General features: G+C 60.9%; 1 protein-coding gene, 1 long non-coding RNA gene and 1 other non-coding gene across 6 annotated transcripts in view; 1 reads left to right on the top strand and 2 right to left on the bottom strand.

Moving 5' to 3' along the window:
- Positions 1–27,811, bottom strand: part of MEGF6 (multiple EGF like domains 6) — a 136,665-nt gene that overhangs the window by 66,393 nt on the left and 42,461 nt on the right. For 3 of the 4 annotated variants that reach the window (XM_063805650.1, XM_024355909.3, XM_063805648.1), the window contains exon 4: positions 27,281–27,385. In XM_063805650.1, the coding sequence (XP_063661720.1) occupies positions 27,281–27,385 (105 nt within the window). Of the gene's footprint in view, positions 1–22,820; positions 22,924–27,280; positions 27,386–27,811 lie in introns of those variants that run through there. The other variant, XM_063805675.1, reaches the window with a different exon arrangement.
- MIR551A (microRNA mir-551a) lies at positions 6,071–6,165 on the bottom strand. The gene has a single exon (NR_035900.1). It is a non-coding gene; the product is annotated as a microRNA mir-551a (primary transcript).
- Positions 6,119–8,966, top strand: LOC134809442 (uncharacterized). The gene is made up of 3 exons (XR_010155194.1): positions 6,119–7,198; positions 7,327–7,432; positions 8,109–8,966. It is a non-coding gene; the product is annotated as an uncharacterized LOC134809442 (long non-coding RNA).

Raw genomic sequence — 27,811 nt, 5'->3', positions numbered from 1 at the left:
AAAGTGAGAATGTCTGGGCCCCCCAGGCAGGTGCTCCAGAGCCTCTCCCACAACCGGATCCTCTCACTCTAGCCTCTGTCTCTGAGGTCCCGCTGCCCCTCCTCTCCTGTGCCAGCCTCTCTCCCTCCATGAGAACATGAGTGACAGTATGCAGGGTCCACCTGGGCAACCCAGGGCCACCTTCCCATCTCAAATTCCTGAAAGTGATCACATCTACAAAGTCGTTGCCATTCAAGGTAAAGGTCACAGGTTCCTGAGATTAGGCTGTGGACATCGTGGGGCCACTATTCTGGAAACCACAGTGTGGAGGCTAGGGCCACTGATTTGGGGGTTGGCCTCTTCCAGCTCCCTCAGGGAAAAGACAGGGCGGCTGGCAGGGGAGTGGGGCAAGGGCTGATCCCAGGCCCTGCCCGGCCCTCTCCTGTCCTGGAACCCAGCCACACCCTCTTGTCCAGGGCAATGGGAGAAAGCAGGAAAGATCAAAGCCCGGATCCCACCAGGCCAACACCCCACGCACGGGGCCTGCTGGCCAGAGAGAAGCACAGGTGGTCCCCACCACCCACCCACCCACCCACCCAGGGCTATGGATCAGGGCCAAGAAGGGGCCTCTTCTGCCCAAAAAGACAGCAAGCAGGAGGAGCTGGGCACGAGGAGGGTGTGAGCTGCAGGAGGCCTCTCCCTGCGCCTCCACCCATGCTCAGCTGGAAGCCAGGTGCCCAAAGGCAGGGCAGAGGCCCTGAGGGCCAGGTTCCAGGCTGGCATGGCCTCAGGCCGCTGGGTGTGGCTGACCCCCAAGCCGCTCTGGGCCTCCACCACCCATGTCCAGACAAGACAGGAAAGTACAGGCAGGATGAGAGCTGGGGCAAGGCGACTCCTGTAAGCACTGAGGGCGCTGTGTTTAATGTGGGCGGCTCAGAAATGAAAGCAGGAGACGGCAGAGCTCCTGGGGTCTGGCCTGCGGCCCCCATCCTCCACAACTAGAACCAAGACCCCTGTGGTTCTCATGGCTGCAAAGGGGGCCCCAGGGAGCTGAACCCGTCAGTAAAACAGCAGGAGCCTGCAGGGCCGAGAGGAGCCTTCTCCAGCCCGCCCTGCCCCGCAGGGCTGCCAGGTCAGGTGCCTGCTGCCGCTCATGCCAGAAGCTCCTCCTGGGGTCTCAGGCCAAGACCTGGAAAGCCGGGCCAGCGGCGGCATCCAAAGGCAGAACTTGCCCCTGCCCCCAGCCGAGGAAGCGAGGTATCCTGGAAGACTGAGCTGGCATCCTTCTGAGCACCTGTCCAAGAAGAAAGTGCCCCAAATCAGTCCCCGACTCAAGCTGTCCCATCATCTCTGGGGGAGGGACTGTGGCTGCAAGTCCACCTAGGACTGGCTACATCTCCAGTCTGCCCGCCCACCCACAGGACTCACGGGATCCTGGCTGGCCCTGGAACCAGCTGGAGTCCGTGGCCACGGGAGCCCCTCTCCAAGGTGGGCTGGGTTCAGAGACCTTGGGGGTGGGCTCCACCTGTCACAGCAGGAGTGGCCTTCCGTGGCCCAGGTGCTAAGTGAACCACGTCCCTGTTGCTGGGCCACCCTGTGAGTCCATGCTCTGCTCCCCAAGCCCCGTCAGGATTTCCCAGGATGGGGAGTGGGGCAGGGTCCCCACACATAACCTAGAGCTCTGTGTGAGGCCCGCAGGCCAGGTCAGAATTAAACTCCATGATCTTGGCACAAAGACACCCCCATGAGCTCCCAGAGGTGACAACGTCACACTCATTACACGAAGTTTCATGGTAAGTGGCGCATCCAAAACCGCTGGCCGGCTGAACCAAATTGGCCCGGGACCTCCTCACGGAGCCACAGCCAGCAGGGGTAGGAGAAACCTCGGCAAAGCAAGAGACGCCCTGGGCCTCCTCTCGGCCGCCCACCAGGTTTTCTGCCTGCTTCCCACTCCAGTGAGTCAGGAGCGGGTCACGGAGGCTGCAGCAGCAGAACTACCTGCAAATGAGAGGACAGAGGACCCGGTGACTGCCTGAGGCCGGGACACACTGGAGACGAATAGGACCGACCACCAAGCAGACTGCAGGCAGCTTAAGAGCTCCACTGTGGACAAGGGGTGGCACGTACATTATCCTTCAAAAAAGGACACTGGAGAGCAGAAGAGGCTCCGGTGAAAACACAAGGATGCAGGTACTTCATGTCCCTGTCCCAACCACATGTGCTCACAGGCCGGAGAATGTTAAAAACTGCCGAGCCTGCCGGGTGAGGATGGTGAGGCTGCTTCATGGTACAGGGGAGCCAGGGCTGTGGAAAGAACGAAGGCTGCCCCTCAGCCGACCTGACCTAGGAAGCCGATCCCGGCTTATCTGGGGGGCCTGGTGGAATCACATGGAGTTTCGTGGGTGCTGGGGATGCGGGGAAGGCAGGAGGGAAGGTCGGAGTCAGAGAGAGAGGCAAGGACATCGCAGCAGCCGGGAGAGACGGGCGCTGCTGCCTTGGAAGGACGAGGAAGGAGCCACGAGCCAAGGAATGTGTGAGCTCCCCAAAAGCTGGAAAAGGCAGGGAGACGGCAAGACTCTCCCTGGGTCCCCAGAAGGGACCAGCCCTGACAAGACCTTGGCGTAAGCCCAGGGAGACCTGAGCTGGGATTCTACCTTCTACGACTAGAGATCACAGATCTGTGCTGTTTGAAGCATTACACTTCTAACCATTTGTCACGGCAGCAAAAGAAAAATTGAACCTTTACCATGAAAAACAAACAGAACGCAGCTTCCCCCGCAGAGCTCTGCAGGCTGCTCCTGGCTGCAGCTGCCCTTGGCTCCCAGGGTGGCGAGGGCATCCTGCCCGGCCAGGCTGGCCTGGAGGGGTCTTGAGGAGGAGCCACTGTCTAAGCAAGCCCAGCGTCCAGGCTACGTGCCCACCTCGCTGGGCAGTTATCTCTGCGCCTGCAGCTCAGAAGCCCTGCCAGCCTGCGGTAGCCAGAACATTCCAACCCCAATTCCCATCAGAGCCCGCCCCACCTTGGCACAGGCCACAGGGAGCCGGACACAGGGCCCGCTCATCCCTCGCTCACTCCCACAGCCAGCGCTGCGGAGCACCGAGGGATGCCCAGCCCTGGCAAGGAGAGACGGGGGGCCCAGGAAGCACCGGCAGCAGGGGGAGTTCAGGGGATAAAGTGCAGAAGGGCACATCAGGGAAGGCCTCCCAGAAGAAGCGGCCTGTGGGCAGACGTCGTTCGCACAGGCTCAGGGAAAACCGTCTAATCTATGAGGCGCCGTCCGGGTGGGCACAGCAGTCAAGAGGGCTGGGTATCTCCACAGGCTCTCAGGAAACAAACATCGAAAGCTCAGCCCTATCATGAGTGTTCTTGGGTGGTCTGCTGTCTAAAGGAGCCACACAGAGCCCTCTGCATAGGAAGCATGCTTCCGCGGTGCAGCCGGCCTTCCCCTCCCCGCTCCGTGCGGTGGTTCAGCCGGGCCAGTGGTCACGGTCTGGATGTGCTAAGTTCAGAGTCTCCTTCAGACCCTCAGCACTCACTGCCTGCAGGACACACATCACCCAGCTGTCCTGGTCCAATGTCACCGAGGTGACAGCTCCAGGAACTGCCTGACCAGCTTTTCTCCTTTCTCCCCTCTGAGGACTGTGCAGTGCCACTGTCCCTGCCTCTCTCGTCCCCTCCTCTCTCTCCCACTCCACCAACTGGTCATGCATAAATGTACATGTGACTGTGTCGACCTCCTTTCTAATTTTCTTCTAAAACTGAACATCTAGGTCTGGTGCGGTGGCTCACACCTGTAATCCTATCATTTTGGGAGGCCAAGGCAGGAGGATCACTTGAGGCCAGGAGTTCAATATGTTGGGACAACTAAGGTCCTCTTCAAAGACTCAACTTCCTGGTCATAAGTTGTAAGGTTGTAAATCAACCCTACCCCCTTCTTGCCCCCACTTCCCTTTTTCTTGCTCGCAAGACGTGCGTTTTCCCTATTTGGAAAGAGTTTCATTCTAAGCCAACTGGGATCAGCTTAGGTTGTGCGGTCCAGCTGCAGCCAACAGGGGAAAGACACAGAAACCAGAACTGCGTTAGGGATAAAAACCCCTTCCTTTCTCTGTTCAGTGTGCTCTTGCGATCGTGATGGATGCGAGCAGCACCCTTCTGCCTTGCTGAGAAGTAAAGTTGCCTTGCTGAGAAATTTTGGTCTAAGTACTGGCTCTTGTTTGCAGCGCTGAGCACCTGCTTCTAACAAATACTAGCCTGGGCAACACAGCAAGACCCCATCTCTACAATTTTTTTTTTAAATTGGTTGGGCATAATGGGGTACCTGTGGTCCCAGCTACTCCGGGGGCTGAGGGGGAGGATCACTTGAGCCCAAGAGTTCAAGGCTGCAGTGAGCCATCACTGTGCCCCTGCACTCCAGCCTGGGTGACAGAGTGAGACCCTCTCTCAAAACAAAACAAACACAAATAAAAATGAAAAATAAAACCGAATATCTTAGAAGATTCTTCTCCATCACTCATCCCCTCCCTCTGCACTGGGAGCTCTGGGAGCTCTGGGAGGCAGCTCACTCTGCAAGGTGGTTGGAGGAGGAGCCCTGGGGGCCTCTGCAGTGCACTAAGGCCATTCGGCATGGCAGCCACTTGCCCCGTCCTTAAACCTCAGGCCCTGAGAAGTCATTCCAAAACCACTACCTTCCATTAGGTTACTGGTCTCGCAACAGAATAGCTTCCTCACACCGCTAGGAACCTCGACATTTGACCATTCAAACATCAACTTGCAGCCCAGCAAGGTAGCACACACCTATAATCCCAGTGCTTTGGGAGGCTGAGACAGGAGGATCACGTGAGCCCAGGAGTTTGAGGCTGCAGTGAGCTATGACTGTGCCACCGCACTCCAACCTGGACAAAGAGCTAGACCTTGTCTCTTAAAAAAAAAAAAAAAAAAAAGAAGAAGAAGTCTACTTGCAAACACTTGTGACAATCACACTTACACACCCAGTGGCTTGGGAGTGGGACGGTGGGAGTATGAAGCCCAGACACTGAAAGCGCAGAGCCATCCTCTGCGGAAGACACAGGAAAGGAGGCGTCTGGACATGCACCAAGCAAGAAAGCACCAAAATAAGCACTCGCCCGGCCGGGTGTGGTGGCTCAAGCCTGTAATCCCAACACTTCGGGAGACCGAGGCGGGCAAATCACGAGGTCAGGAGTTCAAGACCAGCCTGGCCAACATGGTGAAACCCCATCTCTACTAAAAATAAAAAAAATTAGCTGGGCATGGTGGCAAGTGCCTATAATCCCAGCTACTCGGGGGGCTGAGGCAGGAGAATGGCATGAACCAGGGAGGCGGAGGTTGCAGTGAGCCGAGATCACACCATGGCACTCAGCCTGGGCAACAGTATGAGAGTCCGTCTCAAAATAAAAGAGAAAAAAAAAAAAAAAGGAAACACGATGAGCCCGTCTCCTGGGAGTCGGGAGGTGCTCTCGGGGCAGGAGAGGGCCTGGCAAGGTTAGTCCCAGAGGGCAAAGAAGGCTGGGCTTTTTTTTTTCTTTTAACTAATAGATTTTATTTTTTAAAGCACTTTTAGGCTTATGGAAAAACTGGACAGAAAGTACAGAGTTTCCTTCTCCCAACACACATAATTTCCTGTATCATTCAATCCTCCATTGGAATGACCGCTTGGTACGGCGGACGAGCCCACGTTGACACATTGTTGTTAACTGAGTCCAGGGTTCCTTTCAGGGCCCGCTAGGGGCTGTGCATTCCATGGACTTGGACAAGTGTCTCATGGCCTGGATCCACCATTGTAAGATCACGCAGAGGAGTTCCTGCCCTAAAAATCCTCTGTGCTCCGCCTATTCACCCCTTCCTCCCCCCTTCCTCACCCCTGGCACCTCTGCTGTCTCTACGGTGTGGCCTTTCCCAGCAGTGTGTGGCCTTGGACTGCTGTCCTCACTCAGCAACTTGCATTGAGGGGCTGAGAGGCCCCCCTGTTCTCCAAGAGGAACGCTCCATAGGCAGGGAAAGGCTCTGGGGATCCGGGGTCCCTTCCCAGGCTTGGGGGAGGCTGGGTGCCATCAACCCCTCCCCATCTGTGGTTTCCAGGGCAACCCTGGAAACCAAGAGTGGGTCGCCTAGAAACGGTCAGACAGGCCCCACCCACTCTGGATTTCCAGGGTCACCCGGCAGTCCCCTCTGGCAGCCACCGGAGCAGCCAGGAACAGCCTCAGGCGTCGGCTGCGAGGGGATTGCTGGGCTGGTCCCCCAGGTCTCTACGCGAAGGGGGTGCTGGGCTCTACCCCCAGGCCTCTACTACCCTCTGGCACACATCCTTCTAGTGCCCCAGGGGCTTCGGAGGGCAGGGGTCAGCTCTAGGCCCTTCTGTACTCCCAGAGCCAGGCATACAGGAGTCTCTGGGTCACATGAAGCTGAAGGTTCTCCCCCAAGTCTGCCCTGGTCTCTGGCAGGAGATGCTACAAGGGTAAAGGACCCGCTGGCAGGAGAGACGGCCTTTCCAAGGGGAGGCGGCACGGCAGGTCGGGTGGAGGCTGCACGCTGACCTGAGGCTGATGGAAGGGGGAGATGCAGGCTTTGAGCTGAGCTCCAGGCAATGGGCAAGGGAGGGCCCCTCCACACTCAGCTGAGGAGCAAGGGCTATGGGGGCACTCAGAGCTTCCTGTCCAGCCAGGAGCCCCCTGGGGACCCAAGCTGGAGAGGGACTCAGGCATCTGGAAGGGCCGGCAAGTTGGCAACGGGAGGCCCTGAAGGTTCCCACACAGGACCCCAGGGTGAAGAAGTCACTAACACTGTTTCCAGAAGTGGGGTCACCCCGCTGGACCAGAAGGGCCCCATCACCTTCTGCCATCAGCCCAGGACGCAACGCCCTCACCATCACTGCTGGTGGAGAGACCCTTCCTGCAGACACCAGGCCTGGATGGTCGGGGACCATGCACCCTGCAGGGACAGAGTCACAGACCCGGGGGAGCTTGTGGGAGGCCCAGGAGCCAGGTCTGGATTCAAAGTCAGGTGCGGCTGATGACAAAGACCGTTCCCGCCCGCATCCTGGGTGTGCCCTAGGAAAGCTGCCTCTTCCAGAAACGCAGAAGCAGCAACAGAAAACACGGGGTGGGGTGGCGGGGCACACAGCATGGAAGCCTGTCCTGCCAGGCCGTCTGACTTCGCTCTCCTGACTTCTGACAGTTTCTCTGCTTACTCTGAAGTTACCAGGTTTGTCCTGTTTCTACAAACCAGCCTCCAAAACGTGGGAGGGGGCTTTTCGTTCCCATTTGTTTCCCAGAAAACGAGACAAAATGTCAAAGGAAGGAAGCCAAGAACATTCCTTGGTTCCCCCAAAGATCCAGGTCTTCACTCCCCTCCGTGGCCGAGTTCCTGGGACGTTTCATTCTTTGGCGGTGCTGGTGGGAGGCCAGCGCCATGCTTAGCGGCTGCCCCAAACCAAGGGTAAGGGGTAGGGGTAGGGGGCTGGTGTGGGCGAGCCAGGCAGTCTCTCTGCCCTCTCCTCTGTGTCTCTCTCAGTCGCTCTATTTCTGTGTCTCTGTCTCTTTTTGTGTCTCTCTCTGTCCTTTCTCTGTGTCTCTATTTCTCTGCGTGTTTGTCTCTTTTCCTCCATCTCTATCTTTTTCTATCTCTCTATGTCTCTTTGTCTCTGTCTCTCTTCATCCCGGTCCCTCGCTGTGTCTCTGTCTCTTGCTGTCTCTCAATATCTGTTTCTCTGTCTCTTTGTCTGTCTCTCCATCTCTCTTTGTGTCTCCCTCTCTGTCTTTGTCTTTCCCCCAAGGGCACTGATTTCTGACTCATGTGGGGTCCACCCAGATCCCCAAACCCTCGCATAGTCAATACCCACAGGAAGGAACCCAGAGGCTCAGAGGGCCTGGCCCCTGGCATCCCCCTCAGTCTGGACACAGGCTGTGACACTCCCTGCGCCTCTGGCTCAGCCTCTGAGTGCAGATCAAGAAGAATAAGAATCTGGGGCTCAGCACTTTTCTATGATTTCCTTAAGCAGAGCTCAGACCCCCGCCAGGGGAGGGCTGGAGCCTTGCTGGGAACCCCCCAGGTCGGAGAGCCACTACCAGGCTGGACCAGCCAAACGCTCACATCTCTCCGGTCTGAAACCAAGGGTTGGACAGGCTCAAGCCTCTGTTGGTCAAGCACCTGCTGAACAGCCCCTCGACCAGACCACCCCGTCCAGCACTCAAGGCCGGCAGCAACACCTCCCTCTGGGCCAGCTCCGGACAGGGCCTTGGTAACAGTGGAGGTGAGGACCTTGCTGGGCCAGCCCCTCTGTACACCCACCCACAGGAAGGACGGTGGGCTGTCCTCAGGCGCCCCCAGGCCATGGCTGGAGGAAGGCTTTCAGGCACCTCTCTGCCCACCGAGGCAGCCCCCATCCTGGACTGCTGTCATCCCCTTGCTGGTCCTGCCCACACCCCTTCTTGGTCCAGTACAAGGGTCCCTCCCTGGAGGCTGCCTGCTCTGTTGAGCAGCCCTGCCCCTGCCCCCTGTGTGCGAGCCCAGCGCCGGCCCCTCACAGTGAGTCACACACATCGCACCTGCACCTTGTAGGTGGCCTGTCCCACCTGCCCAAACCTTCATCAGGACCATGGTTTCCTGGGGTCCAAGCCCATCTGCCTGTCACTCACATATGGCCACGAGGCTGGGCACTGCAGGCCCCAGAGTCAAGCCCCATGCCTGGCACCTATGGCAGCCCAGGTGTCTGGGCTTGGTGGACAGAGCCTCCCACCGCCCAGAGTACCTGCCCTGTCCACGGACCAGGCCACGCCCCAGCTACAGGTCCGTCCCCTCGTCATAGCTGGAGTCACAGCTGGGGCAGGGGATGTCTGCCTCCCCACTGGACTGTAGGTCCCTGAAAACAGGCCATGCCTGCTCGGCCACCATGGTGTGGCCAGCCCCCGATTGTGCCTGGCACCCGGGAAAGGCCAGCAGACATTTTGGAAGAACGCACTTTGCTGACGGACATGGAGTGAGGAATGTTTCACTCATGAGCTGGGTTTGGCGTCGGTTCTATGGTTTTCTGCAAAGAGTCCCCCTCTGGCTCCCCTGACACCCCTAAGAAAGAGAGACGAGGCTGATGTTCAGGTTGTTTGAATTAAGGAGGCCCTGGGGTCAGCAAGTCCTGCTCCCATTCTACAGCTGGGAACACTGAGACGGAGAGGCTGGCACAGACACCCGAGTGTGGGAGGTGCAGGCCCTGTGGTGTCTGCCTGTCTGGGGAGGGAAGTCAGACCTGCCAGGTGCCCTGAGAGGCCAGAGCCTGCCCCTTCCCAAGGCAATAGCAAAACCCTGCGACCTGAGGGCACTTGTCCTGCCAGGCCAGCCCCTCCTGGGCATAGGCACAAACAGCAACTGCTCGTTGTAAGGGATAATTGGAAGGACAGCCGAGAAAGGAATGAGGCCAGTAGACCCAAGTTCAGGCAAGCTGATTTACCGTCAGTCCTGCCGGGCTACCTCCTGACAAAAGCAGAGGAGGCAGCCCCACTTACAGACTATGGCAGGACTTTATAGGGCGAGGAACTGGGTCAGGGTCGGGGAGCTGAGCTGGGTGTGCAGGAGGGCTGAGTCAGGGTTGGGGAGCTGAGTTGGGGGTGCAGAAGGGCTGAGTCGGGGTGGGGAAGCTGAGTCAGGGGTGCAGGAGGGCTGAGTCGGGGGTGCAGGAGGGCTGAGTCGGGATGGGGGAGCTGAGTCGGGGATGCAGGAGGGCTGAGTCGGGATGGGGGAGCTGAGTCAGGGGTGCAGAAGGGCTGAGTCGGGATGGGGGAGCTGAGTCGGGGGTGCAGGAGGGCTGAGTCGGGGTAGGGGAGCTGAGTCGAGGGTGCAGGAGGGCTGAGTCGGGGTGGGGGAGCTGAGTCAGGGGTGCAGGTGTCTTGACTGTATCCTAGAGATGTTTTTTGCCAGCTTTGTTATGCGAGGTGAACAGATGTTAACCTCATCTTGTAACTGCCTGGACAAACAGCTACTGGAGGGGTCAGTAAAGCGGGGGGTTGTCTTTAGCCCTGGGGGAGCTGTGCAGAGGTCACAAAAGACTGCATTGTAAGACCCATGGGAAGGGAGAGGGAACAGTCTGGCCAGGGTGACCCTAATACTCGTGTTCCTTCCCTCACACCTACTGGAGCCCAAGCTTCCCCTCCCTCTCCTGTGCCCAGCACTGGCCTCCTCTCCCCACTGTGCTGGTCTAAGGTTGCCCTGGCCACCAGCCCAGCCCTGGCAAGAACCACCATCTCCCCTGGTGGCCACACAACCTCCTCACTAGACTGCCTTCCTCGACCTCCAATGTCCAGAGGGAGCTCCCCAAAGCAGGGGTATGGCCCCCACTCCCTTAAAACCCTCAGCCATGCAACAGGGGTGAGTGTCCCACTGGACAAACCCACTCTGCACCAGGCTCCCCCAAAGCCGGGGACGGGCCCCCTTCATCCCCATCTGGGCCCCCCCAGGTCCTCACACAGACAGACCTCCCCTCCTGTGAGGCCCCGCCATCCCCACTACCACGGTCCCGCTCTGGCCGAGGCATTTTCCAGCCTGTATCCTGACATTTTCCACGGCCCCGCTCCAGCCGAGGCATTCTCCAGCCCCATATCCTGACATTCTCTACGGCAGGCACCACCACTGAATTACACCTTTCCTTCCAATTCTGTCCCAGCACCAGGACACGGACCCAGGAGGGCAGGGGTTTTGCTGGACTGGCTGGTGGGTTCCAAGCACGGGGCCTGGCACGCAGTGGGGTCCGGCGATGGACGCATGAATGAAGCCCCCTAGGTACCCCCTTCTTACCCTGGAACCCCCTGCCTGGGTCTCGTCCTCTCTCCCACTGTGTCCCCGAGGCCTGGGCAGTTGGGCGTCCCCAGGCGCCTCCTTGTTTATCAGACATGGCACCAAGATGGCATCAGCAGTGGGTGAGAAACACACGTGCAGAGCCCATCCCCAGACCCCACTCTGCCCCAGAGTTCACCAAGTTCCCTTCCTAGCTGGACCTTAAACCCCCCGGGTCCTGGTGCCTGCTCTGGCGTCTCATGGCCACCAGGGGGTGCCAGCGCCCCACCCTGAGCACGCGGCGAGAAGGGAGGTGGGGACCCCTTGATTGCAGGAGGCCCCTTCCAGGAGGGGTCCAGGGAGCAGGACCAGGAGCCTATCGGTGCCTGGCTTGAGAGGAGGACGCTTCGTGCGAGGCTGCCTGGCCTGGCCCTGGACGGTCCCCATGATAGGACCTGGGGCACAGCACCAGGGTGCCCGGTGTCCAAGAACCTCCTGAATTGCCCAGTTAAACAGAGTGGCATGGGGCTGTCCAGGATTCCCTGTCCCAGGGGTTCAGGGGCCTGTGTGTGCCAAAGCCCACTGCAGTTTCCCAGGAGGGCAGGGGACTCCCAAGTGGAGGTGGCCACGTCACCAAGAACAGAAGTGCGCGTGGACATCCGGGTGCCTTCCAACTCTGCTCCAGCCACACTCGGCATTCGTCCAGGGCAGGCACTGTGGACCCTGACACCCAGCGGCACAGGGACTCTCACAGGGTGCAGTGGGGATCCAGCTTCCTCCTCCCTGAGACCTCAGGGTCAGCTGCTATAGGACCCGCCGTGGACCACTGCCCTGCAGGTTCGTAGAGCCCTGATCCCACCACGGTGGGTGACCTCCCCCAGCGCTCTCAGCAGAGAAGACATTGACCCCTGAGGCTGACCTGGGTAGCAGACCCCTGAGGCCAGCACCGGCTGGAGACTTTAGGAGGCTGTCAGCACCTCAGTCACCTCCTTCTCCTGCAGTCACTGTCCTGTTCTTGGCTAGCCTGGCCTCAGTGATGCTGCCCAGGCCCCCGGCTTGACCGGGCCAGAGGGCCGGGCCCTGCTCTGGAATGCCTGGGGCAGCCACATCAGAGAACAGATTCCAGAAGCACGCAGCCCCTTGCTTGCAGAGCCTCATTCATTACTCCATGGGAAGGGGGGCATGGGTACCGCCCCAGGAATCTTAAAAATGGGCAAAATCAGCAGAGGTCCTGGCATCTGCCTCCCTGAACAGGGTTGGCACTGGGCAGCCAGCGCTAAGGCAGGGTAGGCACAGGACGCCGGCCAACCTGGGGCCCACTTTGGCAGCCAGGCCAAGAACCGAGCTGTTCACAGGCCGCTCTGGAAGACCTGGGTGTTCCCTTGCTGGAAGGAACCCCGCAGGGCCAGCAAGCCCTACCTGTCTCTGGACAGCGTCACAGATAGACCTCGAGGACCAGCTGCTCGGCCCATCAGAGGGACCCCGGGGCCCTTCCCCCAACGCACTTCACGCTATGAGCCCCCCGGCGCCCCATCAAACAGCTGGAAATGGCTGGGGCTGGAGAGGCCACAGAGTCCAGGTCAGCTGCCCAGGCACATGAGGGCACGCCCTAGAGGGGCTTTGCAGGGATCCCAGGAGACACCTGGGCTGGCTGGGTCCTCGGTGCTGCAAAGCGATGGCCCCCAGAGCTCACCCAGACTCAGGAGGCAGCAGTGCCTCTCTCCTCCAGCCTCAAAAATAACTGGGTGCTAGGCTGAGTGCATCCTGTGGAGCCTCCTATCTGACTCTCACCACGGCCCCTACAGCGGCCCTCACTACCACACCTGTTTTCCCAGGGTGGAAACTGAGGCATAGTGAGGCCGTCCTGGCCAGGTGTAGCACCCAGACCCACCAGGGCCCCACACCCCAGCGGCAGGTGCACTTGGGGCCTGCTGCTGCCCTGTGGTGGCCAGAAGGGCCCCAGCCCTGGTCGCACGGTGCTGGCAGATGGGCAACGCCGCATCTACCCTGCCAGAGTGCTAGAGGCAAAGATGTGAGCAGGAGCCGGGCCACACGGTGAGACGGAGCCCTGGTCCCTCCCAGGGATGCACTGGACATGGGCAGGGCCTGGACACGCTTCCTCCCTTCCTACCCGCCAGGGCTCACCCAGCCCAGACCTGCCCCTGAGGCCACAGCTCCAGAAGGCCCAGGCCCTGCCTCCTCGCCTCTCCTGGGACCCTCCCCTCCCTACAAAGGCCCCAGTCTTGGGCATAGCTCCCCAAAGCAGGGCTGTCAGTGGACTGGCACTGCCAGAGGTCAGGTGGGACCTGCAGACCCTGCGTGTTTATTGATTGCACGTGGGCTGCGTGTGGTGGGGATCCCTCCTGCACCCCCAGCATGGACATGCCCCCCCCCCAGGCTCTCCCAGGACAAGCCACCTGCCAGCCAGCACCGCGCAGCCCTGCAGGCTCTGACCACAGGTCCTGTTTGCCGGGGACATGGCCAGCCTGGCCTAGCTCCTTGGCCATCACACCGTGGGCCCTCGGTCCCTATGAGCACCTGGGACCCAGAGCGTCACCCTGCAGGCCGGGGTTGTCCAGCCAGGGGCAGGGGGGCCTGGGAGGCTGCAGGGACCTCGAAGGAGACGGCCCTCCACCGACCTGTCCTCCGGGACCTGGTGCAGGCAGGACAGGCCTGTGTTTCTATGACAGGTTCATGGCAGGACCTTGGCATAGGAAACCCCTCCCCTCTTTCCTCACTTAGGTGGCTGAGACCTGCCAGGAGCCCAGAAACCAGCCTCAGGCTCCCCCAGGCTGCTGCCCGCCACGCTGGACCCTTCTTCCCAAGGGTCTCACAGGCACTGCCATGCTGTGGGACAGGCCCAGCCACGGGGCCCAGCTGCTGAGGAGGCAGAACCCGTCCCATAAACGCCAGAGAGGCCTGGCGTGCAGGATCGCCTGCAGGAATTCCCCAGGAATTTGCACCCGGAGTCTCCACAGCTCAGCCACAGGCTGCAATTTGACTCGTCAACATGTCTACTGCAACCAGGGCCTGGGGTGCAGAGGCTCCCAGAGATTCCTGGAGTGATGAGGGGGTGAAGTGTGCAGGACCTGCCATGAATGTGTCAGACACACTGGGCCTTAGCCCTCAGTGCACCCAGTGTGTGCTTGGGTAAAAACCAAGGCCCCTGAGGGCTCTGGCCTCCAGGAACACGGCAGGGGAATGGGGGCTTTGGTAGTGGTCCTAGGTCCCACATGGGGGCTTCAGTAGTGGTCCTAGGCCCCTCATGGGGCCCACGGAGGCCACCCCTTTGGCTAGAGCAGGACAGGGAGGCTCAAGCAGCAACTCAGCCCAGCAGGCTCCTCAGGAGTCCCAGCATGCACCCACTTTCTTCAGGATGGGGGCCCATCACCTGCACCCCAAGCAGCTCTCCCCAGCACTCAGGCTAAGAGCCCCCCAAATGCAAGGACACCCACAAACCATCCCCTGCCTGGCCCCTTCGAGCTACCTCTGTTGCCCCCATGCCCTGCCCTGGATGCCAGCCAGTGCCCTATGACCTTGCTGGCCAGCCCTTTAGCCCCTCCTGACGGTGGGTTTCTCTACATCAGCAGGATAGGCCGTGAGCACCGCAGGGGACACCTGTGTCCTCTGCACCTTACAGAAGCCCTGTGGGTGAGGTTTGCCCCTCTGCTCCCTCCACCAGCCAAACACAGCCTAAACCCACAAGGGCCTGCAGAGCGTGTTCACAGGGTGCAGGTCTGCACCCCAGCTCCATGCAGCTTGGCCTAGCCTCTCTACCCAGAAAAGAACATGCCAAACCCTCAGTGTGGCCCATGAGAGCTGTCAGGCTGGGCACTGCAGCTTCCAGGCGAGTGGGCAGAGCCTGGCTTCACTCAGCTGGCAGCTGCCCGGTACGGGTCTGCCAGAGGCCAGGGCACAACCCATAGCCCCAGACACTCCCAGAGGGAGCTCCTGCAGCCGACTCCATCCGCCATAGCCACCTCCAGCCCACACCCTAGAGACCCCCGCCGCCAGCCGCCTGTTCGGGGGGGAGACCGAGGCTCCTTCAAAGATGCAGGACCCAAAGAAGCAGGGACAGCCTCTGGGACCCATCACAGGGCACCCAGGCCACACCAATGCCCAGACACCACCCCGCCGCCCCTCAGCCGGGGCTCCCAAAGGCCCTCAGCCTTGCCCTGGGCAGGCGGTCAAGGGCCAAAGGCCAATACCAAATCCATCACTGACTCCAAGCAACTCAAGAACCGCCAGGGGCTCAGTATCCCCATGTGTGAAGTGGAACAGGCCCAGCCCCACACCCGGATGCCGTGGTCAGCCCCAGTGCTGCCCTGAAGTCCAGGGAATCTGGATGGGACAGGATGGCCGAGGCAAGGATCAGGGGACTCAAAGGATCCTGGAGGCTGAAGGTCTCTGACGCACCCAGCTAGTGGGAAGAGCTGTCCAAGGAGACCATCCAGGAGACTGGGGGGCCACGGGGTCTCCGGCCTGGGGCAGGCACAGGGAGCCAAGAGGCCTGGTCGTCCTCTGAACAGTGTTGAAGTGGCCTGCCACCGGGCTCAGTGGCTGCCTGGACAGCCGTCCGTGCTATGGGCAGGAAGACTTGAGGTGCCCACTCACCAGGCAGCATGGGGGCAGTTGGGGGAGCCCACAGAAGCCCCCCACCCCGCAATGCCTGGGTGGGTCCGCCTCTTAATGTCTCCTGCTGTAATTATGTCATTAAAACACCACCCTGTCTGTGAAGCCAGCATGGGAGAGGCCACACAACCCCACTGTGCACAGAGCCAAGGCCCGGGAGGATAGCACTATCCCAGGAGGAAGACAGAGGCCCTTTTGTGGGTGGCAGGAAAGGGGGAGAACAAACCTGGTAATTAAACAATTCACTGCACAGACAGGAATCCCCTTCCCAGAGTCAGCCCTTTGAAAGACAGGCTGGATTCTGCAGGCGGTCTCAGTCTCCCCAGCTGTCCTGTCGAGGAGGTGGCCCAGCCTGAGCATAGCAAGATGGTCGTGGAGGTGCCACACCTGTCCCAGCCGACTGTCATGCAGGGACTGAGGCCAGAGAAGCCAAAGTCAGGCACCTGCCCCACCCACTCAACCCACTGCAGGCGGAAGGGGCCGCCTGGGACTGAGGCCAGTGAAGCCAAAGTCAAGCACCTGCCCTGCCCGCTCAACCCACTGCAGGCAGAAGGGGCCTCCCGGCAGGCACTGGCTCCCACGGGGAAGCGGGACTCGGGGGATTTCCAGGGGCTCAGTGCAGTTAAAGAGGATGTGTGTGGAAAAGCCGAAGGCCACAGGGAAAGGATAGCCAGGCAGGCCGCTGGGCATGGGGTTTTCTGATTACCCAGAAACCAGGCAGAGCTCCTCAAAGCCTGGGACCTGAGGGCAACCAGACAGGGTGAGAGTCAAGGAGGCATCTTCCGGCCCAGGTGCCAGGTGCTCTGTCCACCCGCCGGGGCACACCCGCTGCTCCAGCCCTGCTCAGCGGACAACCACTGCACCACCAACCTTGCCTCCAAGAAAGACCACGTGGGCCTGGGAATGTGAGGATAGGAGGCTGCCCCTGCCCTGCCCCTGTGCCGGGCCCTCACTGCCTGCAGGGCGTGAAGCCCACAACTGGCCTAGCAGGAAATCATCCTGCCCCCTCCACCGCCCAGCCTGGTACCAGGCACAGAGCCTGCCCAGGAGGCTAGTCATCCTCCCCGTTCACACGGCAGAGGCTCAGCCCTCCCTCCAGCCATCCCCTGGGGCCACCCAGTCTCTCCCCTCCACCAATCCCCAGGGACAGGGCCCCAGGGAGGCTGTGGCACACGGGGACACACACACCACAGCCCTATCTCCCCCTCTGAGCCGGCTCAGCACCAGCTTGTCTTCATGGCTGACACCTCCATGTTCCTCGGGGGCCTCCAGGGACCCCATTAACTGTGAGCACAGACAGCCATCAGCCTGGGGAGCAGGACACAGAGAGAGGGTCTGGGGGACCAGGGGTGGCCCTGGACCATCCCACAAGGAGGGGACAGCCATGGCCAGTGGCTGGGTTTTCTGATGGTCCAGAAACCAGAGAGTGCTCCTCCAAGCCTGGAACCCAGAACAGCCAGGAAGGGCAGGAGTCAATGAGGCATCTCCCGGCCCAGGTGTCAGGTGTCCGGTGCTCATAGGACACGACCCCACCATGGAGACCAGAAGCCTGTTCTTGCTCTCAGAGGACTCCCACCCCCGAGCACAGAGAGCAGGAAAACACCGAGACCAAGGCCAGCCTGCCCCAAAGGCCAGAGAGCAAGGTTCCAGAGTAAGGACATCCCCCCCAGACATGCTGGGTCCTCCCCAAGGGTGTTGGGTCCTCCCGGCTCCAAAGGCCAGAGAGCAAGGTTCCTGGGTGAGGGTGTCCCCCCAGACACACTGAGTCCTCCCCAATGGTGCTGGGTCTTCCCCCCAAGTGTGCTGGGTCCTTCCTGCATATGCTGAGTCATTTCCTGGTATGCTGGTCCTGCTGGGTATGCTGGGTCCTTCCTGGGTGTGCTAGGTCCTTCCTGCATATGCTGGCTCCTTCCTGGTGTGCTGGGTTCTCCTGGGTGTGCTGAGTCCTTTCCAGGTGTGCTGGGTCCTTGCGGGTACGCTGGGTCTTCCCTGGTGTGCTGGGTCCCCGTGGGTGTGCTGGGTCCTTCCTTCTCCGATTGGCAGGCACATAGCAGGTACTGGGAGCACCTGCCAGCCAGCCCTGGGCAGGCTCCATCTGGCCGAGAGAGGCCAAGGACCCTTTAGAAGCCTGGCTGATCCTTCCCTTGGTCCCTACCTGGGTGTGCTGGGTTCTCCTGGGTGTACTGGGTCCTTCCTGGGTGTGCTGGGTCCTCCCGGGTGTGCTGGGTTCTCCCGGGTGTGCTGGGTCCTTCCTGGGTGTGCTGGGTCCTCCCGGGTGTGCTGGGTCCTCCCAGGTGTGCTGGGTCCTTCCTGGGTGTGCTGGGTCCTTCCTGGTGTGCTGGGTTCTCCTGGGTGTGTTAGGTTCTCCCAGCTATGCTGGGTTCTCTCAGGTGTGCTGGGTCCTCCTGGGTGTACTGGGTTCTCCTGGGTGTGCTGGGTCCTTCCTGGGTGTGCTGGGTCCTCCCGGGTGTGCTGGGTCCTTCGTGGGTGTGCTGGGTTCTCCCGGGTGTGCTGGGTCCTTCCTGGGTGTGCTGGGTCCTCCCTGTGTGTGCTGGGTCCTTCCTGGGTGTGCTGGGTCCTCCCTGTGTGTGCTGGGTTCTCCTGGGTGTACTGGGTCCTTCCTGGGTGTGCTGGGTTCTTCCTGGTGTGCTGGGTCCTCCCGGGTGTGCTGGGTCTTTCCTGGGCGTGCTGCGTTCTCCTGGGTGTGCTGGGTCCTTCCTGGTGTGCTGGGTCCTCCCTGGGTGTGCTGGGTCCTTCCTGGGTGTGCTGGGTCCTCCCTGTGTGTGCTGGGTTCTCCTGGGTGTACTGGGTCCTTCCTGGGTGTGCTGGGTCCTCCCGGGTGTGCTGGGTCTTTCCTGGGCGTGCTGCGTTCTCCTGGGTGTGCTGGGTCCTTCCTGGTGTGCTGGGTCCTCCCTGGGTGTGCTGGGTCCTTCCTGGGTGTGCTGGGTCCTCCCTGTGTGTGCTGGGTTCTCCTGGGTGTACTGGGTCCTTCCTGGTGTGCTGGGTCCTCCCGGGTGTGCTGGGTCTTTCCTGGGCGTGCTGCGTTCTCCTGGGTGTGCTGGCTCCTTCCTGGTGTGCTGGGTCCTCCCTGGGTGTGCTGGGTCCTTCCTGGGTGTGCTGGGTCCTCCCTGTGTGTGCTGGGTTCTCCTGGGTGTACTGGGTCCTTCCTGGGTGTGCTGGGTCCTTCCTGGTGTGCTGGGTCCTCCCAGGTGTGCTGGGTTCTCTCAGGTATGCTGGGTCCTTCCTGGGTGTGCTGGGTTCTCCCGGGTATGCTGGGTTCTCCTGGGTGTGCTGGGTCCTTCCTGGGTGTGCTGGGTCCTTCCTGGGTGTGCTGGGTTCTCCTGGGTGTGCTGGGTCCTCCTGGGTGTGCTGGGTCCTCCCAGGTGTGCTGGGTCCTTCCTGGTGTGCTAGGTCCTTCCCGGGTGTGCTGGGTCTTTGCTGGGTGTGCTGGGTCCTTCCTGAGTGTGCTAGGTTCTCCCAGGTATGCTGGGTTCTCTCAGGTATGCTGGGTCCTTCCTGTGTGTGCTGGGTTCTCCTGAGTATGCTGGGTCCTTCCTGGGTGTGCTGGGTTCTCCTGGGTATGCTGGGTCCTCCCAGGTGTGCTGGGTCCTTCCTGGGTGTGCTGGGTCCTCCCTGTGTGTGCTGGGTTCTACTGGGTGTGCTGGGTCCTTCCTGGGTGTGCTGGGTTCTCCTGGGTGTGCTGGGTTCTCTCAGGTGTGCTGGGTCCTTCCTGTGTGTGCTGGGTTCTCCTGGGTGTGCTGGGTCCTCCTGGGTGTGCTGGGTCCTCCCAGGTGTGCTGGGTCCTTCCTGGTGTGCTAGGTCCTTCCCGGGTGTGCTGGGTCTTTGCTGGGTGTGCTGGGTCCTTCCTGAGTGTGCTAGGTTCTCCCAGGTATGCTGGGTTCTCTCAGGTATGCTGGGTCCTTCCTGTGTGTGCTGGGTTCTCCTGAGTATGCTGGGTCCTTCCTGGGTGTGCTGGGTTCTCCTGGGTATGCTGGGTCCTCCCAGGTGTGCTGGGTCCTTCCTGGGTGTGCTGGGTCCTCCCTGTGTGTGCTGGGTTCTACTGGGTGTGCTGGGTCCTTCCTGGGTGTGCTGGGTTCTCCTGAGTATGCTGGGTCCTTCCTGGGTGTACTGGGTCCTTCCTGGGTGTGCTGGATTCTCCTGGGTGTGCTGGGTTCTCCTAGGTATGCTGGGTTCTCTCAGGTATGCTGGGTCCTTCCTGGGTGTGCTGGGTTCTCCCAGGTATGCTGGGTCCTTCCTGTGTGTGCTGGGTTCTCCTGAGTATGCTGGGTCCTTCCTGGGTGTGCTGGGTTCTCCTGGGTATGCTGGGTCCTTCCTGGGTGTGCTGGGTCCTTCCTGGGTGTGCTGGGTTCTCCTGAGTATGCTGGGTCCTTCCTGGGTGTACTGGGTCCTTCCTGGGTGTGCTGGGTTCTCCTGGGTGTGCTGGGTTCTCCTAGGTATGCTGGGTTCTCTCAGGCATGCTGGGTCCTTCCTGGGTGTGCTGGGTTCTCCCAGGTATGCTGGGTCCTCCCGGGTGTGCTGGGTCCTTCCTGAGTGTGCTGGGTCCTTCCTGAGTGTGCTGGGTCCTTCCTGGGTGTACAGGGTCCTTCCTGGGTGTGCTGGGTTCTCCTGGGTGTGCTGGGTCCTTCCTGAGTGTGCTAGGTTCTCCCAGGTATGCTGGGTTCTCTCAGGTATGCTGGGTCCTTCCTGGGTGTGCTGGGTTCTCCCAGGTATGCTGGGTTCTCCTGGGTGTGCTGGGTCCTTCCTGGGTGTGCTGGGTCCTCCCTGTGTGTGCTGGGTTCTACTGGGTGTGCTGGGTCCTTCCTGGGTGTGCTGGGTTCTCCTGGGTGTGCTGGGTTCTCTCAGGTGTGCTGGGTCCTTCCTGTGTGTGCTGGGTTCTCCTGGGTGTGCTGGGTCCTTCCTGGGTGTGCTGGGTCCTTCCTGGGTGTGCTGGGTTCTCCTAGGTATGCTGAGTCCTCTTGGGTGTGCTGGGTCCTCCCTGGTGGGCTGTGTTCCCTCAGGTGTGCTGGGTCCTCCCTGGTATGCTGGGTCCTCCTGCGTGTGCTGCGTCCTTCCTGTGTGTGCTGGGTTCCCCCAGGTTTGCTGGGTCCTCCCGGGTGTGCTGGGTCCCCCCGCCAGGTAACCCCTAGTCCTCCCGGGGCATGCTAGGATCATTTCTCACACCAGACACAAAAAGCCTCCCCCAGGGTGGCCTCCTGGCTGAGCCAGCTCCAGGCCCAGATGGAAACCTTCTGCTTGTCTGCGCCTAAAGGTAAGCACGGGAAACAGTGCGGGGAGCCTGGAACTACAGCCCAGGACCAGGGTCAGGTTAACCCGAGGCCACGTCCACAGGACAAAGCTGAGATGCCTCCCCAGGAATCAGCCCAGGCTGGGGCTGCTGCAGGCTGCAGGCCTCTGGACAAGGTCCCATGGCAGGGAGCAGGACCGGAGACAGCCCCAGCTCCAGCTCCAGCCAGGGAGTGCACAACATGGAGAGAGGCCGTGAAAAGAACATCCCTGCCCCAGAGCCCGCCCTTCCAGGAGCCCCGTCCTCCCCTCCCACCACTCCCTGGGGCACAGAGTCTGAGTGCAGCAGCGGCAGCTCCCAGGCCTGGCCGTGGCTGGTCGCCAAGAGCAGCCCTGGGTGGCGTCTGGAGCTCGGGCGAGGGGTCAGACTCCCACCCTCAGACACAGTGGGCAGCATTGAAAGGCAGCGGGGAGGGCCGCTTCCTCTCCATTAATCAATGGTCCCGGTTTAGAAACAGTCGCCCTGAGCCAACGCCAAGGGCTAAACGGGCTCAGGACACCACCCAGTCCTAGCCACCCAATCTTCTCTAAGGCTCTGCTTCCTGGCATAGCCTCAGGGCCCCAACAGCTGCCAGAGCCACCTCCAGCCCACACCCGAGAGGCCCACACCCGAGAGACCCCCACTGAGGGCCTCCTGCTCAAGGCAGGGAAACCGAGGTTTCCTTCAAAGGTGCAGGACTCAAGAGTGGGCCTGGGTGCTGAGGCTCCAGGCAGGACCACTGATGTCTCCCCCGGCTTGGCAGGCACACGGCAGGTACCCGGGAGCACCTGCCAGCTGGCCCCCAGCAACGCCTGGCTCCATCTCACCGAGAGAGGCCGAGGACCTTCTAGAAGCTTGGCTGACCCTTCCTTCATTCCCGACCCCGTACCTCAGGGCCAAAATGACTTTCTCCTCCGCTCTGCTCCTCTGCTTCTGTCTCTGTCCTGTCTGGAAACTTGTCCGGAACAAATTGCACCTCCCAAACCTTCCCCAGCCCACAGGCCCACCTCCTCCAGGAAGCCCTTGGGGCAGCCAAGCCTCTGATGGGCATCACTGGAACCCTGACCACTCACCTGGACCCAGGAGTGAGGGTGGCAACACTCTAGTGTGGTGGTGCCGGAGACCCGTCTGATCTGCCCCTTTGACTGGTGCCGGTGGGGGGGGGCGGGAACTGAGGCCCGAAAGGGAATCAGAGCCAAAGTTACTATTTATTTATTTATTTACTTATTTATCTATTGAGACAGGGTCTTGCTCTGTCAGCTAGGCTGGAGTCCAGTGGCGCAATCTTGGCTCACTGCAACCTCCACCTCCCAGGTTCAATCAATCCTCCTGCCTCAGCCTCCTCGGTAGCTGGAATTAGAGGTGCCCGCCACCACGCCTGGCTAATTTTTGTATTTTTGGTAGAAATGGGGTTTCACTATGTTGCTCAGGCTGGTCTCGAACTCCTGAGCTGAAGTGATACACGTGCCTTGGCCTCCCAAAGGACTGGGATTACAGGTGTGAGCCACCATGCCTGGCTTGAGCCAAAGTTTCTTGAACCAAGAAAGTACCTAGAGGTGACCCAGGCCTCATTTCTCAGAGCCTGCCCTTGTCCCATGAGGTCAGCTGAGACCAGATCAAGAGATCTGTAGAGACTTTTGTGACTTCGTGTACTACAAAAGACAAATCTATTAGGAGGTCATTTGTTCTCAGTAACTTTTTCTTGCTGGTCTTTTCATTACCAATTCTGAGCCAAGCCCAGGTCACCAGTGGGTGTTGGGGAAGGGGTGAGGGCATCCATCCACGCTTGCCAGAGCAGCGCACACAGGTGGGACCCGGGTGCAAAGGCAGGACGAGGCCAGGTTTTCAGCTGTGAAAACTGTTCCTGGTTGGTCTGATGAAACTGATACTCTGATGGGACCCCAAAGTCCTCCCAGGGACAGGGCAGGGGGTCTTTAGAGTCCCCCTCGCTCCTTTGCAGACCCACAGGGCAAGGAAACTGGCAGTCCTGGGGGATCTTCCAAACCCTGGACCACTCTGGGAGACTCCACATGGCAGCTGGGTGCTCTTGTGTAATTACCCCAAGAGCCAGGGTATTAGTCCGTTTTCCAACTGCTGACATACCCTAGACTGGGCAATTTACAAAAGAAAGAGGTTTAATGGACTTACAGTTCCACGTGGCTGGGGAGGCCTCACAATCATGGCAGAAGGCAAGGAGGAGCAAGTCACGTCTTACATCTTACATGGATGGCAGCAGGCAAAGAGAGAGAGCTTGTGTGGGGAAACTCCCCCTTATAAACCATCAGATCTCATGAGACTTATTCACTATCACGAGAACAGCACGGGAAAGACCTGCCCCCATGACTCAACCACCTTCCACTGGGTTCCTCCCATGACACGTGGGAATTATGGGACATACAAGATGAGATTTCGGTAGGGACACAGCCAAACCATATCAGCTGGGGACAAAGTCTGCACCTGAGCCATCACAATGGTTGTCCCTGCCATGAGCCCCACTTCCCGACCCTTCTGCCAGGCCCACTCCGGGCCTCACCTACGTGGACTCATGCAACCTGCACAAAACATCGCCAAATCTCCTCCCTGCTGAACAGAAGGGGGACTGAGGTCCAAGAGGTGGAGTAGGTTACCCCGGTCACACAGGCACAGGCCTGGGGAACACCAAAGCCAGCCCTGGACAAAATGAGCGGCTGGCCCTGACTGTGACTGCACCGAGGCCTGCACTGGGCCGGGGAAGCCTTCACTGCAGGGCCTGCCCAGGGCCGGGCCCTCCACCTTCCGGGCAGACAGGCCCGCTTTGTGCTCCCACGGCTCCCGCTGCTTCTGCGGAAGGGCTCCCAGGGCCTCAGGGAAACACTGCTGCAAAGTCCCCGCCCGCTGCAGACCCGAGACTTGCCATCTGGGCCAAGGAGGGAGAGCTGGGGCTGTGGGGAGCGGGGAGGGCTCCTTCCCCCCACTGCCCTCCATAGCTGCCCAGAGAGTTCCTGTCTCCCTCCCCCACTCCTTTGTTCAAATGAAATAATTTGGGGGAACCAGAAAATATGGCTTTTATTTTCAAAACTGGAATCAATTATAATTGGGGGGTTAGTTAAATATTCCCAACTGCGTTTGAGCTCAGGTCTGCAGTCCCCAGACCCAGAGTGGAGGAGGGACAGGAAGGTGATGGTGAGAGATCTAGGTGGGAGCACTATGGGCAGGGGCTACACCTGCAGGCAGCACCGCCTCACCCCTGGTCCTGCACACCTGGCCCTGCAAACCCGGCCTGCACACTCAGCCCTGCACACTCAGTCCTGTACACTCAGCCCTGCACCCTCAGCCCTGCACACTCCACCCTGCATGCCCAGCCCTGCACATTCCACCCCTGCACACCTGGCCCTGCACACTCCACCCCTGCAGGCCTGGCCCTGCACACCCAGCTCTACACACTCCATCCTGCATGCCCGGCCCTGCACACTCCACCCCTGCACACCTGGCCCTGCACACTCCACCCTTGCATACCTGGCCCTGCACAATCCACCCCTGCACACCTGGCCCTGCACACTCCACCCCTGCACACCTGGCCCTGCACACCCAGCTCTACACACTCCATCCTGAATGTCCAGCCCTGCATAATTGAGCCCCGCACCCTCGGCTCTGCACACCCAGCCTCCACACCCTCCCCTTCTTCCGAGAGAGTGACCAGCGAGGAGGCCGGGCAGCCACCCTCCAGCTTGTCAACTGCCCCCTGTGAAGGCCACGTCTGCCCCAACTGGCCACTCTCCCAGGAGGCCCGCTACCCAAGGGCCACAAGCCAGCCACAGGTGAGGATGCTCCTGCCCCGCAGGGGACCCTGCTCCCCTCTCCTCCAAAGCAAATCTCAACAGCTCCCCCGGGACCAAGGCTTGTCCCTGCACCAGGTGGCAGCATGGCCAGAAGGGAGCACATGGCACTCCTCAGACAGACCTGGCTTCAGCCCCAACTAGGCTGCTTGTGAGCTGAGCACCAGCAGCTGCTGGGTCTCCTCAACCTTGCTTTCCTCTTTCATGAAGCAAATGAAGTGTGGAGTTGATGAGGTGATGCAGGCAGAGAGTGGCCCAGAGCCAGGAGGGAGCTCCCAGCCTCCAGCCTCCCTGCTCTGCGGTGCGTTCCCACGGTGACTGGGGCATGGGGCTGCTGCTGTGGATGCTGAGCCCCGGGCCCAGGCACCGTGAGAGTCTGTGACACAGAAGTCAGAGCCAAGAGGCTGGTGGGGCGCAGGGAACCTGAGTGCACCCCACCCCCAAGCACCCAAGCATGGGCATCTGAGCCCACTCCGCAGTGCTGGCCTGGGCCTGGGGAAGACAGGCCCCTCCCACTGGGCATGGAGCCCCCCCAACAATGCCAAACCCCCAAAGATGCAGAGCCCTCGCCCCACGCTGGACACTGAGCCTCCATGAGACGCCGAGTTCCCCCACAGGGTGTGCAGCCCGCAGTGAGCCTCCTGCAAGCCCTGTGCCTGCCGGTGCCCCGGGGTCCACGCGTCAGGGTCTCAAGGAGCAGGGGGCTTGGAGCTGGCTCCTGACAAAGATGAGGTGGGAGGAGGGGACTGACGGTGGGCAGAAGGCCAGCCCTGAGGGGGCAGGTCAGGTGTCCTCCCTCCCCTCCCAGAGGACACGGCCAGGAAAGGCCACCCCGCAAGGCAACCTCCTCCTCGCCCTCCCCTAGGAACAGAGACCACAGGAGGCTCTGCTTGGCCGACCAGTGAGCCACAGCCCCGTCCCGGAAACCTCCCCAGCCTGCCCAGTCAGCCCTGGTATTTCCGCGTGAAACCAAAGTCAAGCGGCGCACATTGCCAAAAGATTAGACAAATGAGACGGAAAGGCCCTCGGGACATTTCTCAACTCCCACCTGTGGCCAAATGACAGCTCCCAAGAAGCCAAACGTGACAGTGGAGCCCACTCCATCCTGTGTGGACCCCACCTGTCCTTGGAGCAGGGATGGGTCACCTCTGACCAGCCCGCAGAGGGACCACAGGGAGGCCTGGCCAAGGCCTGCAGCCTGGATGTCACAGGGCAATGACAGGGCAGGGGCCCTGGCGGGGGGGCCCTTTTGTCCACACGAGACAGACAGATCTCAGTCCCTGGTCACTACAGCAGCCCTCCCAGCCACCCAGCATCCAGGAAGCAGCAGGCACTCGCGGTGACTCGGCAGGGGCCGTCCCAGCTAACAGACGACATTCAATAAACCCTCCAGCACCAACCGTCCGCCTTTCCAACAATGGCCAATGCCCCAGGCTGCTGGCACCCAGCTCAGAACTCTGGGGAGACCCAGCACCTCTGCAGAACCCCTCCTCAGCCCGGCCCCCAGCGGAACGTGGAGTGGGCAGGAGTGTCACCCAGCTCAGAACGCTGGGGAGACCCAGCACCTCCGCAGAACCCCTCCTCAGCCCGGCCCCCAGCGGAACGTGGAGTGGGCAGGAGTGTCACCCAGCTCAGAACGCTGGGGAGACCCAGCACCTCTGCAGAACCCCTCCTCAGCCCGGTCCCCAGCGGAACGTGGAGTGGGCAGGAGTGTCACCCAGCTCAGAACGCTGGGGAGACCCAGCACCTCCGCAGAACCCCTCCTCAGCCCGGCCCCCAGCGGAACGTGGAGTGGGCAGGGGTGTCACCCAGCTCAGAACGCTGGGGAGACCCAGCACCTCCGCAGAACCCCTCCTCAGCCCGGCCCCCAGCGGAACGTGGAGTGGGCAGGGGTGTCCTTCACAAACACGGGGACCTCCTGATTCATCCGATTTCCTCGAATCGCCTCCTGCTGCCTGCCTGGGCACCGGAGCGCATCTCTCACTCTGCCCTGGCATCTGCCTGGCATGGAGCCCCGGTGGCAACCACACGAGCAGTCCCAAAGCCCCAGGGCCACTGGGAGTGTTTCATGCCATCGGGACGGCCGTGGCTCAGGCTGCCTGAGGCCAGGATGAAGAAACCCGGGACAGAGCAGGAAGCCACAGAGGAAGGGAAGACTCCCGCTTCCCATGGCCCAAAGGAATCAGGACGAGGCTCTGCCGCTTTTCCCCGCATTGGCACACACTTTTCTTTACAGAAATCCCATCACCGCAGTAGCTTGCTTTCAGCCCATCCCCACTCCCTGCAAGCATCTCCTTCGCCACCAGCTCCTGCTTCAACCTGGTCTTCAGGGCCTGTGCGGGAGTCCCATTTACAGCTGTGCTGCGGTTACTCAACCAGTCACCTCGGCTAAGACCCCCGGGTGTCCCCCATCTTTTAACACTGAGGACAACAACAATTCGGCAAGGTGGCAGCACAGCTGGAGACCCTGGGACCTGGCCACCCCCTGCCTTTCTAGGGGGCCAGCGTCCCCATTTATAAACAGCAGGGCTGGACGCAGTGGGCGCTGAGATGATATGCTTCAGCGCCACCCACTGACGGGGGGTCTCTCAGGGTCACCCTTCCCCTCGACACCCTCAGAGGGGCTGCAGGGAACTGGTGGAGGGATTGCAGAACATCCTCAGAAGAATGCCCGTTCACTCGGGGTGTCCCCTACACAGCTGTGCTGGGGACGGCCAGTGGCCGACACATCCCCGCCCCTTGCCCACAGGCTGGCCATGGCCAGGGTCTTGGTCCCCCAGGGGCTCCACTCACCATACTGACAGCGGGGTCCCTGGAAGCCGGGGGGACAGTGACACGGCTGGGCTGAGCCTGGCACACAACGGCCACCGTGAAAACAGAGGCCGGCGCTGCATTCAGCTGCGGAGGGAAGGAGAAAATCGGTGAGAGGGGCAAGGAGGGGTGAGGCAGGGGGAGGTGAGGCCTGAGGGTCTCTCGGGCAGGCAGCCCACCCAGCCTGCCAGGTCCCCAGCCCCGTTCTCTCTGTCCTAGGTCACACATTGCCCGGCCACCAATGGAGGCTGGCGTGTCCCCAAACTCCAGCCACGGCCACATACAGTTGGGGTTAGGCGGAACCCCTCTGGAGGGCAGTAAAGCCCTAACTCACTTCACCTAGATGGGGAGGAACCAAGGGCATTTCCTGGGGAAGGTGGGCAGGGAGTGGGGTCTGGGAGGGGTGGGAGGAGGGAAGGTGGGGGTGCAGGGGTGAGGGGTGGGCTGCCCAGTGATGAGCGCTGCACAGCTGCAAGGGCCGGCTGAGGACCCCCCTCAAGACCCTGATGGTAG

The sequence above is a fragment of the Pan troglodytes genome, chromosome 1 (genome assembly GCF_028858775.2).
Source record: "Pan troglodytes isolate AG18354 chromosome 1, NHGRI_mPanTro3-v2.0_pri, whole genome shotgun sequence".
In the NCBI taxonomy this organism is placed as follows: domain Eukaryota; kingdom Metazoa; phylum Chordata; class Mammalia; order Primates; family Hominidae; genus Pan; species Pan troglodytes.
Note: the sequence above shows the minus strand (reverse complement) of the source record. Positions and strands in the feature narration are given on the sequence as shown.